Here is a 21,218-nt window from a genome sequence, read left to right as displayed (position 1 = left end):
TAAGCATGGATGAGCTTAAACTATCAGCTGAGTCACTGAATTGATCATTTTATCCTATTTTCAACGTGTACCAATTTTACGGGAAGATATCCACTTTCAGCTTGGAAGATATAGGTTCAAGGTCTATTCTTGCCTATTCCAGAAACTCTGCTTGCACAGCACTTATAATTTCAACAAAACCCTAGAAAGTTGTTCCAAAATGAATGTTTTCAACCATTTCAACAGAATCATGTGCATACTCTGATGTCCGTTTCAGCAGCAGTTGTCTGTGAAGCACATCAAAATCACTCAGACATCAAATTGCTGATTTGATAGAATGATTTATTTTCCCATTACAGGAAAGTCATGAATGACTTGTTTTGAGGTATGTTTTTGCGCTATGAAGGACATCTATTAGAAAGCTCCACACACTTGAAGGTTCCTCTGCAGGTGGTAACATTTATGGCTGGACAGTCTCTGCAGGCACCAGATTCCCTGTTGTATCCAACTGCATACATTTACACGTGCATGCAGACACAGGACACTCTGCATGGTCCCTAAAAAACAGTCCAAGTAACAGTTAAAAATCTAAATTTTACATACAGAGGTACATACGTACATTTCTTTATTTATATACCTATCTATGTCTATAATGCAATTTTTCAAAATGACACTTAGAAAAATATAGTAATTCAAACCCAAAGACAAAATACATTAAAAGCATTATATTAGAAATGACTGCTAAGCTGAACATGGGGAGAAAGTTACTAAAAAATTGAATAGCTTTATTTTCTAAATATATAACAAGATAACCATTTGCAGTTATGAAGGTGAACGGATGTGCTCAGTTTAAAGCCAATGTGACAAACTGGGTGTAAAAGCTACAACAATATAAAAGGAATATAACTTTTACACTTCTGAGTGTAAAAGTTAAATATGGTCTTGAGAGTCTCCACTGCATGAGGTGCTTACTTACTACATAACAAGCTTATTTAGAAGATAACTGACATAGCAGTTTGATATGTACTCTATCATTTAACTTATAATTCAATTACACATTATATGTGATAGGATCTTCAGTTAACTGTGAAAAACTGTAAACATATCCTCTCCCCAAATAAACTTAAATAATGCTATTCAAACATTTAACCCATACACCGTATTTAAACTACTTCTTATATAAGTTTAATTTAAGGATATCTAGTAATAGAAATGTTGACACCACCTTTGTTAACTCAGGTGACAGGAAAGAAGAAATTCAGCCTTTAGCCGTATAAACCTGAAGTATTTAAAAGGCCAACTGCTTTATCTCCTCTAACTCCAAGCCTATTAAAGAAGGAATGTGCTGATTACCTGAACCAACTAAGCATATGTCCAGCATGCCCACCATGCCTGCAATTGTGACACCATGTAAACCAATTGTTAAACTGAGCTAATTTTTTGTCCTTGCTCAGGTCTACTTTTTCATCTGATTTGGATCCTCCTACGGATTAAAGAAAATGATCTTCAATAACTATATCACAATATTTTATTCAACACTTCTTAAAAGGTATTTCTAAAACTATGTCAAAATATAAATCATATATCACACTGCAATTGAAACTTTAATGCTAGGATCTAGTTAGATTGAAAAGATACCAAATAACAGGAGTTTCCTTACACTTTTAATAGCTAATAAAACATTGAAAAATATAAAGTATCAAACCCACTAAGAAGCAATCTGAATTAACAACTTTAGAGGAATAACTGGTAGTTTAAAATCTTCCCACAGAGAAAATACCAAGCCCAGTTTACAGGTAAGTTCTACTAAACATTAAAGAAACGGGTAATTTTTATCTATAAACTCTTTCAAAGAATAAGGAAAGAAGGGAAATTTCCCAAAACACTTTATGAAGCTGGTATAACTTTGCAAACAAAACCAGGCAAAAATAATATAAGAAAGGAAGATTATAGGCCAATCTCTCTCCTGAACAGAACATAAAAATCCTAAGTAAAACATAAGCAAACGGTATGATTTAGCAATTCTACTTAAAGGTAAGTACATTAGAGGAACACTGTACATGCTAAATGGAGACATATGCAGGAATGTTCATAGCAACATTGTTTATAATAGTAAACATCTGGAAACAACCAAAGTGTCCACTGAAAAGAGAGTGGAAAAACTGTGCTATAGTAATGAATGAAATACTAAATAGCAATAAAAAATGAATTAACTACAGCCACAGTCACCAGCATAACTGACACAAAAAAATAAAAAAACAAACCCCAATTCTGAGCTAAAAAGGCAAGTCAAAGGATATATTACATAGGAGTCACTTGTATAGAATTTAAAACACAGACAAAACCAACCACACGATAAAACCATACAAACATGCTAGAGACTGAATAACACAATTTGGGACAGTGGTAAAGAAGTAAGAGTAGGCAGGGAGAAATGATCAAAGGCGCTAGTATAGACGACATTATCGTAGGCAGGGTAGAAGACTCACTGACGTCTGATTTATCACAGTACATGATACATACATCCTATCTCTGTTACAGTGCACAAAAAAATTTATTTTCTATTTATTAGTATCGGGGCCATAAAAAAGTGATCAACATGCAATGTATAAAATGAAAATCCTTGATTAAAATTTAAGTAGAAACCAACAAGTACAATTCAAAACATTACATATTGCCTTTGTTTAAACAAAGGCATCTAGATTGAGAAATAATCAGCCAATGATACCAGCAAATCTTTTGCAGATGTTAATGTAACCATAAAGCAGACTATTTACATGAATCAGCTGCAGAACATAATTACAAAATTTCGTAACTACAAGGGATCTCCCAGTCCAACACTTTATATGAGAAAGGACTAATGTAACTCTCAATGTCACAGACTGAATGTAAGAGCTGTAACTTAAAAGAGGCATTCTGACACCATATCCAGTTCTTTAGTCATTATTCATTATACCAGTGTGCCAAATATTCAAATGTTTTTCATTGAAATTTTTGCCATAGTATCATAATCAAGTTATATAAATAGCTGGAATATTTCCAGCCACTGGGTACATTATATTCTATTATCTACTGTTTTCAATTTTTTCTATGTTTACTATAAGCAGTCAAAAATAATCCTAATATTTCTAACCATATATATAATATTGCTAGGTAACTGGCAAAGATAGCAGAAACAGCAGCACAGTAATGGGATCTCACTTCTAGGTTAATACTTAATCTGTATTTCACAGGTAGATTCTGAAGATGAAATAAGAGGAAATGCATTAAGTGCTTTAAGACTATCAAAAACTCTATGCATACAAGGTAATTATTAATAGATGAGGGCATACTGACTTTTAAATATAATATTTGAGGGTACTCCTCTTAGAAAGAGTGGTAAGAAAATGGTATAATTTTAAGATTACTCAATATTTAAGCTTTCCTCACTTCAAATTGGCTGGAATTTGTAAGATTACTTGAGATATCATGGATACAGGTTTTATTTTAAATGTGTAGATTTTAAAAACTAAAGGGAACAAAAGCCAGCAGTGGCTCACTCTTTGAAATAATATAAAATCAAGCTAGCATTTATTTTATTTACAACATTAAATCAATTATGGAGGAACAATTTTAGCTCAGAATTGTCATACCAGGACAGCTTGAAACAGGTGTTCCCATATTAATGAGACAAAGTGCACATCGAGGAAGGGGTTTTCGACAACCAGGGCAACTTGTGACTTTAGATTTCGTTGGTGAGCCACTGACACCATACTGACTAAAACCTCTGCCCTGATGAGGCACAGTTGAACAACTGTAGGAGATAGACTTTCCACAGAAATTGCAACTCACAAACACCTATAAAACAAATAAAAGAAGTTAAAACAACGCAAACTTTATAAATAGAATAAAAAATTCAAAGTTTGATCCTAACAAACTACTTTAAAATAATTTTTAAACATAATTTTGAATTATAAAATAATTTATCTACTAAATTTGACTAGCTCTCATTTAAGGTTTCCACTTAGCAGTTACATTGAGTACTTTTCTGTTACCTTTTTTAGTTATAGTCTTCCTAATGCCACGGATATACACAGAAAAACTTGGCAACATTAGATCTCAACATTTAAAAATAATGACTTTAGAGTTCACATTAGACCCCAACATTTTAGAAATAACAGGAACTTAGAGACATTAAAAAATATCCCAATATGACTTCTGATCCAAAGTTCCATGATATAATCTCCTAAACAAAATTTTCTTGTAAAGCACTCATTTCTGAGATAAGGAGTTAAGGATCCTGAAATGGTAAATAGTTAAAACTTTAGAACAACAGCAATAGTAACTGTTCTTTCTGCTTTAAAATTAAACTTCTAGGCTCTTGAACACTTATCATATAGATTAGTACCAAATATTATCATGTAATGCTCTTTTACTAATACTCAGGTTGTTTTAATAGAAGCACTAATTTCTCAACTTTCTAAAATAAGAAAACAGCACCATCCAGTGCTCACACTGAGGATATACCTGATATTTAATGTTTGAACTTGAGTGATCTCATGTCATGTGCTTTATGAGATAATTCATTTCCTATTTTTTAAATTAATGCTAAAAGAAAAAATTTAAAATTCCCATGTATAATCAGGCATATAGATATATATGTATATAATGTTAAAAAATCCTGCCTTATTGCATATAAATAGTGCAGAAAAACAATACATAAATGGAATAAAAAAGACCACAGCATAGTTTAGATTCTCAAAGGGCTTATAATGTACTGAAAAACCTCAGACAGCCCTAGAGCTGATTTACTTTTGCCTAAGATCCTCTAGGCCTACTGTGGCTTGCTCTACCTTGGACTAAAGCTCAAGTCACTGAGATGATTGTTAGAAAGTGGCAGGACAAAAAAACCAGGAAGACCAAGGACAGGGTGCAGTCTAGGATAAAGACATCAATGGGAACTCAAATTTAGGCAAAAGAATGAGCTAGTACTAATTTATTAAATCAAACTCTAAATGTATCCTATATAACATGCTATATAAACACTCCTACTTTTGGCTAGACTATTAGGTAGGTGTTATTTGAGTCTCTCCAAAACTATGTACTTACCTGTGCTAAAGGCTTGGAACTGGGATCCAATTTACTCCGGTGAATATCAAATTCAGCTCGTTTGTGCCAAAACCTCCAGGCATCTAATAAATTTCTATAATTCTCTATCCAGTACTGAACTCTTTCATCTTTAAGAACATCTAAAGGAGAACCCTAAAAAGAAAATATGATTTCAGCTATTTAAAAATCTCCGGGCTAAACCAGAAGAGCCTAAGTAACATGTGAATGAGTCACACAGAAGAAATAGACCTCCTTTTTGCCAAAAGCTGAATCCTAATGAGGATATACATAAAATAATTGTTGGAAGTAAAAAGTTTAAAAACCCAAGAGCAAACAATTCACCTTACTGCCTGAATGCAGTAAAAAGTGATGTGAATACTCTTTGTCCCAACAATTAAAACTTCTGGGTTCACAAAATCTGTTTACTATCTAATCCAAATACACACCAAAGCTACTTGATCACATTTAAAATAATACTGAGCCTGGTCCTTCATATCTGGTAATGCACTGTAAACTGAGATTCTTGTATACATATTTATCTGAAAGGTAAACCTGCCTATTTTCTCGCTTGCCATCAATTAAAACATATATTCATTACCTGAAATTTTTTTAAAAAGAAAAATGAAAACCGTTCTTATACCCCTAAGACATAGTGAAAAGCAACAATCTCTTTTCCTTAAATTTCCTTTAGATTTCTTCTCATTAATAACTAATTTCTTGCCAGTAAGACTTTTCCTAAAACTGTATTTTCCCTGGCAGCTGTCGCATTCCATATTTCACCCATTCTTGCTTTGGTTTACAGAGAATGCTATAGCTCTGCTCATCATATACCTTCCTTAACTTATGAAGAAAGTAGAGTAAGTTTCTCCTCCAATAATGCCCTGGGAAGCCCAGTTTTCCTTGTTCTGTTTGTAAGCCAGATAGGAAATAAAATGTTAGAACTCAGCATGCACCTTACTTATGGAAAACCAGAAGAAACCTATAACAACTAATAAAGACTATCTTTACACTTTCCATTAAAATAGAAAGAGCATATCTTTCACCTATTAATTAGGTAGTAATTCCAATTACCAGAGTTAATTTAGCTAAAAGAACATGGAAAAACTCTTAGCTGACAATTTCTTAAAAAAGTAAACATCTACTCTAATCTTAATTAGGACCAACTTAGCTAGAACTAAATATAAAAGTAGAAGACAACCTGTTTTGTTTTGTTTGTTTTTTCAAAAGAAATCTTCAAACTCCCACCCTCACTCTTGCCCCTCCCATGGTAGTAAGGATAAACTAAGAAAATTTGGTCAATTCATATTCAGTAAGTCTTCTCTAGATTGCCCCTATAAATCAAGCTCTGACAAAATCTGCAGAGGAAACAGTTTAGAGATTAAGTCTGATTGAATTAGAAGGGCTTGCAGAAACCTTCGGCTTTCCACAGATCCACAGTAGCAAAATGTAAGATCAAAGTGAGCAGCAAGTAATTGAACTTCCAAAAGTATTAACAAATATTCTTCAGGCCCAGCCCGAGTGGCTCAGCGGTTGAGCAACGACCTATGACCCAGGAGATCGAGGTTCGATTCCAGGTCAGGGAACATGCCTGGGTTTCAGGCTCGATCCCCAGCAGAGGGCGTGCAGGAGGCAGCTGATCAATGACTATAATCATTGATGTTTCTATCTCTCTCTCCCCCTCTACCCTCCTCACTCCAAAATCAATAAAAACATATTTTAAAAAATTCTTCGGAAAAAGGTAAAAGAACTCAGAACTTTATAATGTACTGTACATAAAATGCAGTATTAAATGAAAAATCACTAGACATGTAAAGAGACAGGTAGATGTGACTCAACATCAAGGAAAAAGGCAGTCAATAGAAACTAAACCTAAAAAATTCCCTTTGTTAGAGTTAGCTGACAAAGTTCAATGCAGCTATTAGACAAATGTTAGACTTAAAGAAAAATAGTGTTTTAATTAGTGAATAGATAGGGATCTGGGTTGAAAAAGATAAACTATAAAACAAGATTCTAGAACTAAAAACTACAATAACTGAAATTAAGTATTCCCTGGAAAACTTAACATCAGAAAGAAAGTGACAGAGTCAATGAGTAAATGAATAGAATTTATCCAATTTGAAGAGCAGAGGAAAAAAAGATGGAAGAAAAATAAACAGAGCCTTAGATACCTATAGGATAATATTAAAGAATATGTTAGTAGAATCCAAGAAGAAGAGAACGAGATTGAGGCTGAAAAAATGCCTGAAAATTTCCAAAATGTAATGAGTAACACTGACTTGCAGATCCAAGAAGCTCAGAAAACCTTAAGCAGGAAAAAAAGAAATTAGGCATCAAGGTTAAACTACTAAAAATAAAAAAAGAGAAAACCTTGAAAGCAGCCTTAGGAAAAGATAAAGAATTACATAGCAGAAAAAAGTGAATGGCAGGCTTCTCATTGGAAGCAATGGAAGCCAAAGACTATGAAACCACATCTTTAAAGTGCTGAAAGAAAAACAAGAACAAAATGGACATTTTCATTTAAAATGAAACTGAGAGAATCTGTCACCTGTAATTCTGTACTAAACAAAATGCTAAAGAGAAAGACAAAAGGAAAATGATACCAGATAAAATTTGGATCTATTGGTCTAAAAAGTAGGAATGGTAAGTAAATAAACATAAAAGCCCATGTTTTTGTTCTTCACATAATTTACACAAACTACAATTAACTGCTCAAGGCAAAAAGACTAACACTGTAAGATGGAGTTTATAACATCTGTAGAAATAAAATATATGACCACAGGACAAAGGAAGGGGTGTGTAAATGGAGTGACACTGCTGTAACATTTGCGAAACATGAAACACGAAGCAAAGTATAAAGTGTTAGGTGTGAGGTATGAAAAAGAAAGAAAGGGTGAAGTAGGAAGCCTGATGTATCTGGTGTGAACTGTGAAGTATGAAGAGGCAAAATGTTCACTAATGAGTTAGGGATGCGCACTGTTAGACCTAGAGAAACTGTTTTAAAAAAAAGATAAAGAAAAGGGGAATAGCTAAAAATCCACCAGATGAAATGAAGTGAAACACTGAAACATTCCATTAGCCTGAGAAGGCAGGAAAGGAAAAGAAAACAAAAGAAAAAAACCAAACAAATGGAAAGTAAATAGCAAGATGGTAGACTTAACCTTGACCATATAAATATAAATGGAGAAAACATCCCAATTAAAGGCAGCTGAATATCAGACTGATTTTTTTAAAGCAAGATCCAATTATACACTTGTCTGCATTTTAAATACATTTTATTAATTTTGTTACAAGGTTACCAACCCATTTGCACTCTGTAGCCATATAGCTACAATTGATTTAACAGATGTAATCCCATTTCAGTGAGAAAAAAATACTGCATTATGTTCTAGAAGGACACCTTTTCTTCCATGCGCAGTGGCCTGAAATCTTAGGGTAAACGTACACTGTGGTTTGTGGCTAGTAGCTGCATTTGTTCCTAAGAAGGAAGGGTGAGGGAGAGGGCACTTACTGTTTGCCCAGTACATGGCAGGCTATCATACTGCATAAAAGGGTGAAAACAGGAAGGTGACATCATGAAACGGTCAGATTAGCTGGAAGGTCTACAGGACATCTCAGCAAAATGCCAATTTTCACCAAATTTCCAACAAAAGTAAAGCAGAAGGAAACCTCTGCTAGGAATCTGTAACCAGTGGAGAGTAAAAACAGAGAAAATAGATGAACTGGTTACCCCAAATCCTGACCACTGATCATAAACAGGGAAAATGAGAAGTTAAGGGAGTTGTGGTATAACTTGTCTTCTGCACTTCAAGTGAGATTATAGTTCAGGTCAGGAAACTTCAACCTCTTCTGTACAAGGTGTAGTTGTGTCAATATTTAGAAAAATTAAACAGAGGTCTCTGCTCCATTTGATAAAATCAAGACCGACGCTTCCTAAAGTGAAAGGAAAACTGGATAACTGAATGCAGGAAGCTTAGGGAGAGTAAAGTAAGGCAGAAATACGCTGTAGATCATGTGATCAGGTTAAAGCTAAGCAAGCACAGGGCATATCCACTTAATGAAGGAAGAAAATACAGAAGGCTGTTAAACATTTCCTTTTTCTTTAAGTTGCTACCACACTGCACTAACCTGTAACATGCAGTAACTTGCTGTTTGCACATCTCCAGTCCTATCGACATAACTCTCCATTAAGTCCACTCCATCTTTAGTAAGGCCTGTAAGCAGAATTCCTTCCAAATTTCCAGCCTCTTTCATTTCGTTGGTCAATTTTTCGATGTACCTATTTAACTAGAAAATTCAGTGATTTTTCTGAAGCAATCCATTTCACTGTATCTCTTGCCCTTCAAAACTTCTACATGTGGAACAATTTTATTTTTAATGGAAAACATTTTAAAACAAAAGCCCTTGCAAAAATCTAGATGTATGATCTCTAAGAAGTCTTTGCATCTAATATAAATTATAATGCAGCATTCATGACCATTTAAAATGTTTTTTAAAAAGACAAGGCATTTACGTGTTTGATAATTATTCTATAAAAGAGCTATAGAGGGTTTACTATTATAAATTTGAAGAGAATTAACCTTATTATTCTGCTGTCTATTACAGTAGGACGTAATAGAATCATAGAATCTGAGTTGAACTAGAACTTCAAGATCATAAAAAATATCCATCTCTTGTAAGGTCTTCCCAGACTTCATTTCACCCCAAACTCTAGCCAAGATTTTTCTATATTCCCCCAGCACTTTCCATTTTATTGTATGTAGCACATTGTAATACTAGTCATTTATGTTTATTTCTCTCTCTCTTTCTCTCTCTCTCTCTCTATATATATGGCATATGTATTCAGTGCCTACTTATTGTATTAGAAAACAGAGGAATCCTTTTATAGCATCCCTAAGAGGTGAGTTTAACATCTTTATCTACTGACCAATATCAACTCTCAAAAACAGAAACAAATTAAAATATTAAGTCAGCATTATTTAAAAAGTAAATTTAGTTATGACACACATTTGTAATATCTTAATCTAACAAAGAGATTATTTACTTTTTAGAAGAATTTATATATATGTATGTCTCAGTCATACATATTTATACATGAGAATAGTTTCTCAATCCAGTGACAATAAATATTATTACTTCAAATATGGAATTAAGTCAGTTCTTACCTGACTATCACCAAGGAATTTACAAGCAAATGCCACTCTGTCACGTACAGCAACTTTGTTTTCATACTGAAAAGAAGAGAAAAAGCAAGTAGTTACTTGTGGGTGCCATGAGTTTTAAGTATTTGAAGACAAGTATTTTATATACATAAATTGTAATTTTATTTTCATAGATATTAATAAGTTATTATGTATATATTGGCAGATCTATTGATCCCCTAAGGTGCCTTTTTAAAAATTAAAAAATTTTGCAGTTATGGTTGACATTCAATATTATATTAGTTTCAGGTGTACAGCATAGTGGTTAGACATTTATATACTTTATGAAATGATCCCCCATAAGTTTAATACCCACCTGGCACCATACATAGTTATTACAGTATTACTGACTATATTCCCTATGTTGTACCTTACATCCCTGTGACTCTTTTGTAACTGCAAATCTGTACTTCATTAATCTCTTCACTTTTTCACCCAGACCCCCAAACCCCCTCCCATCTGGCAACCATCAGTTTATTCTCTATATGTACGAGTTTGTTTTGTTTATTCATTTATTTTGATTTTAGATTCCATATGTAAGTGAAACCATATGGTATGTGTCTTACTCTGACTTATTTCTCCTAAAATACCTTTCATAATGAAACTCTCAAGAAACTCTGTGCTAAAGTTATTATCTTTACAAAGTAAAAATTTACCTCTTAAATACTGACCAATTGAGTTAAAAAAAATTCGAGTTCAGTCTTATATAACTCCAACAGAAAATATAAGCAATTATGTACGGTTTATAAAATTTAAGATGCCATGTAGTCCTTTCATCACAGAAACTAATTTGGGGGAAACAGGAAATCTCTCTTTGGCTGCTAGTTTATCAACAAGTCTCAGAAATCTGTGAATTACTAGTGAATATACTAGTATGAATATACCAGTACGGAATTTAGAAAGAAAATCAACACATTTCTTAATACAAAGTGGTAAGTTTTAAAATACACCTTTATGAATAAACAAACACAATTTTGTGCCTATAGTTTACTATGAATGTAGAAAGGTACAATTAATTTTGTGATAAGTAAAAAATTGTTTAAAATGGATAAAAACCCTATTTCCACTGAAGTCATTCTATGAACTATAGTTTTCCCCCTTTAACCATAAGAGTACTTTAGCTGATACCTATCTTAGTATGTTTTTGCAAATATAAAATTTTTTTTAGGGTTCTGCCTTAAAGAGAGAACATGTTTGATACAAGCTAGATTTAACTTTTAGATTCAGTTTCATGTGTTAAAATTTTTTATCTGGAAAGAGTTATAAATATTATCTGTCCCATTTTACAGTTGAGAAAACCAAAATCCCAAAAGTTAACTGACCAGCTGAGGTAACTGTGGCAGAGCAAAAACTCAGACCTTCATCTTTGGTTTCCCAAGTCAGTACTTTTCACTGGATTACTGCAACTTTAACAATTTGTAAAAAGAACATTAATTATAATTATTTACACATAAAGTATAATTAGGTACACACTTGAAATAGTTTGGAAATATGAACTCCCTACTCAAGATAAGATACCCTGACCTAATAACCCAAATTTAGCTGTAAGAAAAGAAGGATCTTTTTAGGTCACTTAATTTAAAATACAGAATTTAATATTTAGACAATATACTTCTCTATCAATTTAAAACTTGAACAATCCACTTCTTTTTCTAGTCCTAATCATTCTCTAGCACTTCCTGAAAGTATCGTTTTATTTCTTCAAGATGCAACATTTACAGTCTTCTGTTTAACAAAAGCGAGTACTAATAGTAAAAACAAAAAGAATCCCAACAAACTCTTGGATATTAACTTGAAACTGTCAGAAAAGTTCAGTAGCAGTTTATTTAAAATATTGGACAAAATATATAAACTACTGAATTGCCAAAATGGACACTAACAACACTGGTTAAAATTTTCATTAAGATATCTCAATAAAATACATGTTTTTATAAATTCTTAGGGACTAACATTTAAATCAATTACTCAAGCAATGTATATTTTAGAAGAAATGCTATAATGTCAAACAGAAATAACTTTCATATTAGAAAGCTCTTCTCCTGTGCTACTAATGTGAAGTTTAAAACTCAATAACTAAAACTGACAAGCAAATCTCACTTTATTCTTTCTCTCCCAACATTATGATAAAGAACCTATGTGGTAATTGTGGTCATAGGTGGTTAAAGCAGAAGAAAAAGAAATAGCAATAAGATCAAATAATGAAAAAATGAAATAGCCACTGTAAGTAGTATGATCATATAATTTATATTCCAAACTAGAACATGTCTGAGAATGGTAAATACTAAGTCAGACAAGGCGTGGACATCCTGATCATGTGTTGGTTCATTGAACAAAACTGAGAAACATGCACACACTTTTAAAAATTGTATTTCAAGATAAAACTTATGTTTACATAGTTGTAACAGTTCTAGAGCTCAGCTAAAGGGTAAAATCCTATTGTATGTCTGTAAATTATATTACTAAAACTATTTTAAAAGTCAAGTTCAGTTTGCTATCAGCTAACTCTAGGTTGGCAGTCACATTCAGGAAGAGCTGCTCAAAAAATGTTTTAAGATACTTCATTTTAAATAATAGAAAATGCATCAAACTACATTTTATGCAACAGATATTTGAAATTTTTAACAAAGTTAAACTCCTACCTTAAAAAGAAAGCCTTATGAAACAGAAATTAGCTTACCAATACTCCATCATAAGATCCTGCTTCACTTGTCAGAAATGCAAACATGACACACAGATACGGGTTGTTTAATTGTAATCGTAGAGTACTGCACATTTCTCTCCAAAGGGAATTCTTCTCATCAGTATAACCCGACAAAGCCATTGCTACCACATTGAGATTCAGATCACCTGCATATTAAAAATAGCCAGCTAATCAAAGTAATCAAAAGCTCAATATCTTCTTCTTCCAGTTCTTAAACCATAAACAAATAAAGACGAGAGAGTGAATTTTACCCAGAAAAATAAGCCCACTAGAATAAGGGTTTTGATTCACACAGGAAAATCTGAAAAGGACCACAAGCAAAAATTGCCATTCTTATAAAACTTTTGTCCATATTACAAACCCTGTGCAGGACAAGTATCTCTTAATTTTCAAGTCCTCATTCCAGGCAGGTTCCTATACCGTATGTTACTGCTCAGGAACTAACTGAAGAAGAGCGAAGCCATCCTACCAGAATCACTGCTACTTTATCATCAAGTTAATTTACATTGGTTGAGGTATTTCAAAGCACTGATAGTAAATATTACTGTATATCTTGGGACTGCAATTTTCAAAATTATTCAGTTCTTAACCAAAATATTAAAATCATTAGAAAGATACTTCCCCCTATTGTTAGTAGCAGGTGTTCAAATTTAACACCAAATATTCCAGGTACACATGACAGGAAAGTACCATGCTCTCAGGTTGCAGCAAGATTCTAATTAGAAATGGCTTTAAATATCAACTCTTTTCCCATCACCCCATGTCTTTTATTTTTATTACTGACTTGAGAGGGTGAGGAACAGAGGGAGGGAGGGAGAGAGGGAGGGAGGAAGGTTGATTTGTTGTTCCACTTATTCATGCATTTATTGGTTGCCTCTTGCATGTGCCCTGACCAGGGATCAAACCCACAACCTTGGCATATCTGGATTATGCTTTAACCAACTGAGCTACCTGGCCAGGGAACCACATGTCTTCTATTGCAATCTCAAATGGGGAAGACTTACATTGTAACAAAAGTGAAAAAGAAGAGGCCAACTTAAGCAAAACATTAGCTTTTTCAACTTTTAGAGTACAAATATATATATTACAGTTAATTTCATGTTTTTTCTATGCTACAACAAAGTTGTAATGGTTTCTAAATGAACCAGGGAATAGGAATTAAGTATTCTGAATACTCAGAAATAATTTGCTAAGTGTATTAAAAATCAATAGCTATATACATCCTAGGTATTTTCAAGTGATAGGAAAACTGGTAAGAAAAAAACTGAATTTCTGGGCCCTGGATGGGTAACTCAGTTGGCTAGAGTGTTGTCCTAATACGCCAAGGTAGTGGGTTCAATCTCTGGTCAGGGCACATACAGCAATCAACCAATAAATACATAAATAAGTTGAACAATAAATCAATGTCTCTCTCTCTTACTCTCTCCTCTAAAAAAAAATCTATATATATCAATTTTAAAAAATTTTAAAAAAACCTGTACTTAGGATTAAGATTTATTTCTGAGTATTCTTTTGCAAACTATTAAGAGAAAAACTTTATCACATATATGATATTTCACTGTTTATTCCTTTCTAAAAAATATTAAACGGAAACTATGTTTAAATCACCAGACTCAAGTAGAAAACTTTCACATATCAAAATATCATTTTTATAAGAATCTATATTAGTCCAACTAAAAATGTTGTGGAGTTTCCTAAAAGTCAACTAATAACTATTCAAAAAATAAAGTATGAAATAAAATATACTCGAATGTTCACCATAAAAATGCTTGCAAACTATAGTAGTCCTTATCTCTAAGAAAATTCATTTTAAAAATGTATGTGAACTATCTTTAACAAAAAGCTTTGAAAATGGACACATTTGAGCATTCCTTAAGACAACTGAGACACATTTTCTGTTTTACAGACTTAAACCAAGGCATAAACAAAAGGGATGAGCTAATATTTATACAGTACTATGCTAATTTCTTTCAAAAAGTTACATAAAAATATTAACTGATTAGATTTTTGAAAATTATCAGCATCTTTTCTTTAAAGAAATCTATGAACTACAAGTATCCTAGAAGATAACCCAATACCTTTTTCTGATGATGCTCCTTCATTCAGGATTTGGATTGCTCGTCGAATATCCAAGTTGAACAATGCCACAGCAGCAGCTCTCTCCCACTCCCCTTCTTGTACCAGGGAGTTCAAAAATGGCCCCACATCTACATCTGTTCCTTTCTTTATCCACCCACAAAGCTGTAAAGCTAAGATTCTCTCTTCATTTAAATTCTGCATATCAGTTTGCTTATCCAATCCACACCAATTATGTCTGCTGCTTTCCACCATTCCTAGAATGAGACATTTTTATATTAATTGCTTTATTATTTATTATTATTATTGAATTTATTGGGGTGACATTGGTTAATAAAATTGTATCAGTTTAAGGTATACAATTCTATAACACATTACCTGCATATTGCATTGTGTGTTCACCACCTGAAGTGGTGTCTCTAACACCATTTATCCCCCTTTTGCCTTCTCCTGCCTCCCCCTACTCCCATTTCCCTCTGGTAATGACCATATTGTTCTCCATGAGGTATTTTTTTTCTTTTTTGAAATATATTAGGCAAATAAGTAAGTTTTAGATATATATTTCAACATGAGATTTTGAATATTCTACTTCTCAACCACAATTTGATAGCATAAATACAAAATATGCCACAAACAAAACATATTTTACATATTGTTAAGTACAACAGTGTCTTGAACTATCAAAAAGAGCTATTGGAATAACAGTCTTTGCCTGATAGCCTAAGCTGAGTCACTGCTTCAGAGAAGCCTCCTCGGTCAACTAATGTAAAATAGGGGCCACCTGCTATTATCTAACTTACCATTGTCTCCTCTATGTCCTTTAGCACTAACATAAGCACCCCCTTTTTATTCTCCTCCTAGAACATGAGCTCCAAAAGGGCAGGCACCTTGCTTGAGATCCAACAGATGCTCATTCTCTCTCCCTCCTCCCCCGTTATCTGTCTCTCTGTGTATGTATACAAACATAGGTACGGAAAAACGAGATCATACACATAAAAATACTTTAGAAGTTTAAGGTAAGTACTAAAGCTAAAATACAACAGGAATGATCTGAAGTCCCCCCACTTAAATCAGGAGACTACATTCTTACTCTCTTTTCATAAGAAATCTAAATAAATTCTTGTATCATTGTTTAGATCACAATCAAGGCAGCTGATCCTAAAGGCAGGATAATTTCACTTACAATGATAGTTGGTGCCAAATAAAGGTTAAACAAATATACAGAAAATTTAAGGACTCTGTTAATTGCAACTCAAATTCTTTTCTTTTTTTACTGTTATTTATATAGAGCCCTAACCACTTCAGTGGCAGGAGGAGTGGGAGAGGTTACTTTTTCAATCCAGGGGCCTCCATAATGTTGGTCTGTTGTTACCAAACACGCAGGCAAGTGGCATCGTGGATGTTTAGTCTCTCTCTGCTAGAGCAACAAGGTGAGGGCCAATCTCTGCTTCTATAAGAATCCTGAATTTAGGATTTTCAATTGTAACTACTCCAACTTCTATTTCTGAAGGTTTGAAATCAATTGATAAACAGTAGACAGGCAGGTAATCGCAGTTTCCATTGTCTGTTCAAATGTCCAATCAAATTTCTTCTTCACTTTTTTTCAAGAAAGCTGGTTGACTTGGTTTGTTTAACGCCTGCCGCAGTGGCTTAAAACCCACAGTAGTAAGCAGGGTCACACTCGTACACCTGAAGGCCTTGTTCTTCATCTATACCAATTAAAATCATACAACCAAGAGGCCTCATTTCAGCATCCTGTATGTAGACCTGAGAAATATCAGCAATTCTTTCACACGGCCTGTCCACAGGCATCTCACAGCCACACCTGTATTTCCAATTAGCTGCCTCATAGCGTGCCCTCTGTACCTGGGGTCTGCTGTCAACTGTCATTCCTGTCATCACACAGCCAATGTTTTCGGTATCTTGAATAAGTGAGTCACTGTGCTGGAATCCAATAATCTGTCAGGCACTTTCTTCTGTGTGACAATTACTACACAGTCTTTCCCTCTGACAGCTACTGATGTAAGGTCACCCTGGTTAATAGCCTTAAAAGCATATTCTACTTGGTAGAGCGGGCCCTCGGGTGAAAAAATGGTAATGTGGCGGTCAAAACCAGTGCTGGAACCACGGGACACGTTGGTGCACCCACTACTTCAAGAACAATCCCTGCAACTCAAATTCTTAAATGTTCTATAAAGTTTTACCATCAAACTTCATGAAAATGTTTCAAGATGAGTTAATTGTAAAATTTTTGAAATTTAAAAAACAGTTATATAATACACTTGAAATTACTTACTTTTTAACCTTACTATTGGAAACTGATGTCAATTCAGGTCAAGGAGTTAGGAGAAGATTTCTGAAAACAAATTATGTACCTTAACAGAACCCCCTGCCCATCAAAATGAGGAAAGCATTCTGCTCTACTAACTATGGCAGAAGTCAGCTGAGACAAAAAATCACTTTTAGCTTCTGAAAGTTAAATTTTAAGAACTATGAGAAGAAAACTTTCAATAATTAAATGGCAAAGTTAAAAAAAAAAAAGTTAACATTTAACAAAACATTACTTTTCCGAATAAATTACTTTTCCAAATTTAAATTGTTTAGTTCGAATGTAGCCATTTAATTTCAGGTAGAATGAGCTGCAGATCTACTAAGGTATTTATTTTCATATCTCCACTATAAATATTGGATTCAATCCTGATATTAATGGTAAAAATAACAATTTTAAACAGATGAACCAAAAGCAGCCATTTATTTTTCAAATGATTCCTCAGTTTAATAATATTCCAGTTTCTTAGAGTTTTTATTTTACAGAAATTTTTTCATGAAATACGAAAGATCAATATATATGAAGCCGGAGAGTTTACTGCTAGGAGGTGGAAACCTGTGTCATGTATTTTTGCTGCTCAGAAACGTTCTTACTGCTTGATAACTATGCTACAAGTAATTAGGGTTATCAAATAAGCAATGTGATATTATTGTGGGTTTTTAAGTATATAGTCATTACGATTTTTAACATGTATGGATTTTTTAATATTCATTAAACAAATACGAATTTTATTTTACTACTGAAGGAAATAAATGTGTATGTGAAATTCAAAAATGAATTTCAAATGTATGATTTTAACATATCACTAAAAAAATTAAAATCTATTTCTGCATGTTATACAATACTAAAAGACAAAATTGTATCTCTTAAATTTGAGATTCCCCTATATATGAATAATAGAATGAACATTTTCTTCATGATTGTAAGAGAAACAAGTTCACTTACACATTAAAAAACATTTTTAAAGATTTGTTTCAAATACTACACCAAGCAATAAGACACTTTGATAGCTGTAGATATTCGTTTGTTGCATTTTTACTGCATAAAAAACAAAGCAGTAAAATTATCCCGAGTTTATAAAAGAACATTTTGTTGTTAAAAACACTAAATCCTAGCTATTTTGTCCCTTCAAGTAATTCTGAATAAATAAGTTCCCTAGGTCATCGTTTACCCTTTAAGCATGAAAAATGTTTCATCATTTTGGATGAAAAGCTGACCAAAATTTATTACACAATTTTCTGTTATCTTAAAAGGAAAAAAGTATACCTATTGAAAACATTGTGAAAGCTGCTCTACAGGACTGAACAAGATACTCCCTCAGAGCATGCCCTTCTCCTGACACTGGCTGATTTCAGCACTTTGGCCCGTCCAATAAGCTAGCCTCTCTGGTCCTTTACTTCCTATCTCCGCTGGTCATACCTCCAAGACTTGACCCGCTTTCATGGACACACTCCAAATGGTTCCTCCTTCAAAAGAGCCATGTGTTGCCGTTTTTTAATCCTCACCCAAGGATATGTTTTTATTGATTTGATTTTTAGAGGGAGAGGAAGGAGGAGAGAGAGAGAAACATCAATCAGGTGCCTCCCGTACATGCCCCCGCAACCTAGATACGTGCCCTGACCAGAAATCGAACCTATGACCTTCTGGTATATGGAATGAGGCTCCAACTGTGCCACCAGGCCAGCTCCAAAAGAGCCACTGTCTAACCGCAACCTCAAAGCCTTCCGAAAATCTCGTTTCCACATTCTTCAATCTCACACTCTCTAAACCACTCATTTTTACTTACCAGTCTTTTCCTCTTATTTTCCTCCCTATCCAAGCTAGATCCCAAGGGTAAACAAATGAGTCCTTTTCTTGCCAGTGTCCTTAATTCTCTTGCCCCACTGTCCCTTATTCTTTCCTCTGGTAAAACAAATTTCCCTACAACCTTCCCATGCTTTTCAAGACAACTCTCTCCCCTCTCCTCCCCATCTTCTCTAGGCAACCTCCCTGCTCCTTCTCAACAAGCAAACCTATTACACTGAGAAAAGAGGAGTCATCAGGTGGAAAACCCCTCAGCCCTGGTCACTGAATTTGAACAAATTGCAAGCCTTTCCCCTCTCCCTCCAGCTAACGTGGAGAAGGAGTGCATCCTCCTATCTAAAGCTTTAGGCCTTTTTTCCTCCCATTCCGAGGAATTTTGCTCTTCACCGCCTTTTCTCTCCATCTTCAGTCTTTCTATGGAGTTTATCACATCAGCATCTAAGCATGCTTAAATTAATCCCAAGTTCAAAACAACAGCAAACCAGTACAAAAGTCACCCACTGACCCCAAATTCACCTTCTACTACAGTACATACCTCTATCCTTCACAGTCAAATTTCTTGAATTATGTAATATGGATGACTTTACTTCTTCAACCTAAATTTCCTGCCCATTGGACATCCCCACCTAGTTATCTCAAATTCAACTTATTCCAAAATAAATGTTTTTAAATTTTATTTTAGAGAGAGAGTAAGGGAAAGGAAGAGAAATACTGATGTGAGAGAGAAACATCAATCGGTTGCTTCCCGTACGTACCCTGACTGAACCCTAAATCTGGGTATGTGTCTTGACCAGGAATCAAACCAACAACTTTTGGTGCAAGGGATGACACTCAACCGAGCCACACTGGCCAGGGCCAAAATAAATTTACTCTTCTCAAATGCACTCTTCCTATGCTATTCCTATCTAATCAACTGACACCAGAAATAACCCAGTTTTCTAAGCTAAATATATGTGTGCTCTTTTCACTTTTCCTTCTCCTCCATCCCCTTTATCCAACTAAACATTAAATTTTGTCCCAATCTCTAATTTATCCATGCTTCTCCAGCTCCTTGGCTACTAACTGTGGTGAGAGCATCATACCTTTCCTGATGACTGCGCCTTCTGTCTGAAGTCCCTGCTATCAGTCTTGATCCTCTCCAATTCCCTCCTCCCAATGACAGCTCTAAAACACACATTTAGTGGTGACTACTCCAAAATCTTCCCTTGGTTTCCCTCGCTACAGGATAAATCTCCCTAAATTCTTACCGTGACCTCTAAGTCCTGAGTTACCCAGTGCTTACATTCTGGCCCCCATTCTTCCTTCACTTTCTCTCTCATGCTCTGTCCCAGCAATACTGAATATGCTGTGTTCCTCCTCACGGCTTATGCATATGCGGCTCCCTGCCTGGACCTTGTCTTTGCCTTTACCTCCCCTAGGAAACCTCAATCCCTACAATCAGGTCAGGAATTCTTCCATACATAATTGTCTGTTCTTCCTCATGTTATTACCGCCTGTTTTAGCTATCTTGTTCAATATCCATGAGGGATATCTTGTTCATAGTTATGTCTCCAGCTCCTAGGACAATTCTTAGCATACAGTGAGCAAGTAAGAAATATCTGCTGAATGAGTGAATAAATTTACCTCATATTGTAGTTTTAAGAATTAAATAAAGTATTGTGGGGAAAGCAATTAGCATTATGTCTAATTCATAGTAAGTACTAAATATATATTATTTGTCACCAAAGTTAAAATAGAGCTGTATGTTCTCGTAAACTTGATTAGATTACCATGGGCAAGATGGTTCAATGTGTTGATTATGCGTTAAATTATTAGAGATACCATTAGAGAAAGGAGTATGGCCAGATAAAAGGTTAAAAACTAGGAATGCCACCTTTAACAGTCATTTTTCTACTTATTACTTTCAGGTTATAGAAACAAAAATTTGAAAGAGTTGAAAATCTAGCAATGAGGAAATCTTTCCAACAGTAGGTTTTTAGCCTGGGTGAAGATGACTTAAGTCAAGATACTCAGTTTGTCTCGAATGCACCAAAAACAAAGATAT

General features: G+C 34.2%; 1 protein-coding gene and 1 pseudogene across 4 annotated transcripts in view; both read right to left on the bottom strand.

The window, feature by feature from the left end:
* Window positions 1-301: 301 nt before the first annotated feature.
* Window positions 302-21,218, bottom strand: part of MIOS (meiosis regulator for oocyte development) — a 29,454-nt gene continuing 8,537 nt past the window's right edge. For 2 of the 3 annotated variants that reach the window (XM_081147824.1, XM_081147825.1), the window contains exons 5-12: window positions 15,045-15,299; window positions 12,943-13,112; window positions 10,230-10,295; window positions 9,193-9,351; window positions 5,068-5,220; window positions 3,612-3,816; window positions 1,333-1,462; window positions 302-536 (exon numbers count right to left, since the gene is read on the bottom strand). In XM_081147824.1, coding sequence (XP_081003950.1) covers window positions 440-536; window positions 1,333-1,462; window positions 3,612-3,816; window positions 5,068-5,220; window positions 9,193-9,351; window positions 10,230-10,295; window positions 12,943-13,112; window positions 15,045-15,299 — 1,235 coding nt within the window. In that variant the 3' untranslated portion in view covers window positions 302-439. The remainder of the gene's footprint in view (window positions 537-1,332; window positions 1,463-3,611; window positions 3,817-5,067; window positions 5,221-9,192; window positions 9,352-10,229; window positions 10,296-12,942; window positions 13,113-15,044; window positions 15,300-21,218) is intronic. The other variant, XM_081147826.1, reaches the window with a different exon arrangement.
* Window positions 16,300-17,242, bottom strand: LOC308561646 (proteasome subunit alpha type-6 pseudogene; annotated as a pseudogene). Its single transcript has one exon. The product of its transcript is annotated as a proteasome subunit alpha type-6 pseudogene (transcript).

Source organism: Miniopterus schreibersii (genome assembly GCF_964146895.1).
Source record: "Miniopterus schreibersii genome assembly, chromosome: 9".
Taxonomy (NCBI): domain Eukaryota; kingdom Metazoa; phylum Chordata; class Mammalia; order Chiroptera; family Miniopteridae; genus Miniopterus; species Miniopterus schreibersii.
Note: the sequence above shows the minus strand (reverse complement) of the source record. Positions and strands in the feature narration are given on the sequence as shown.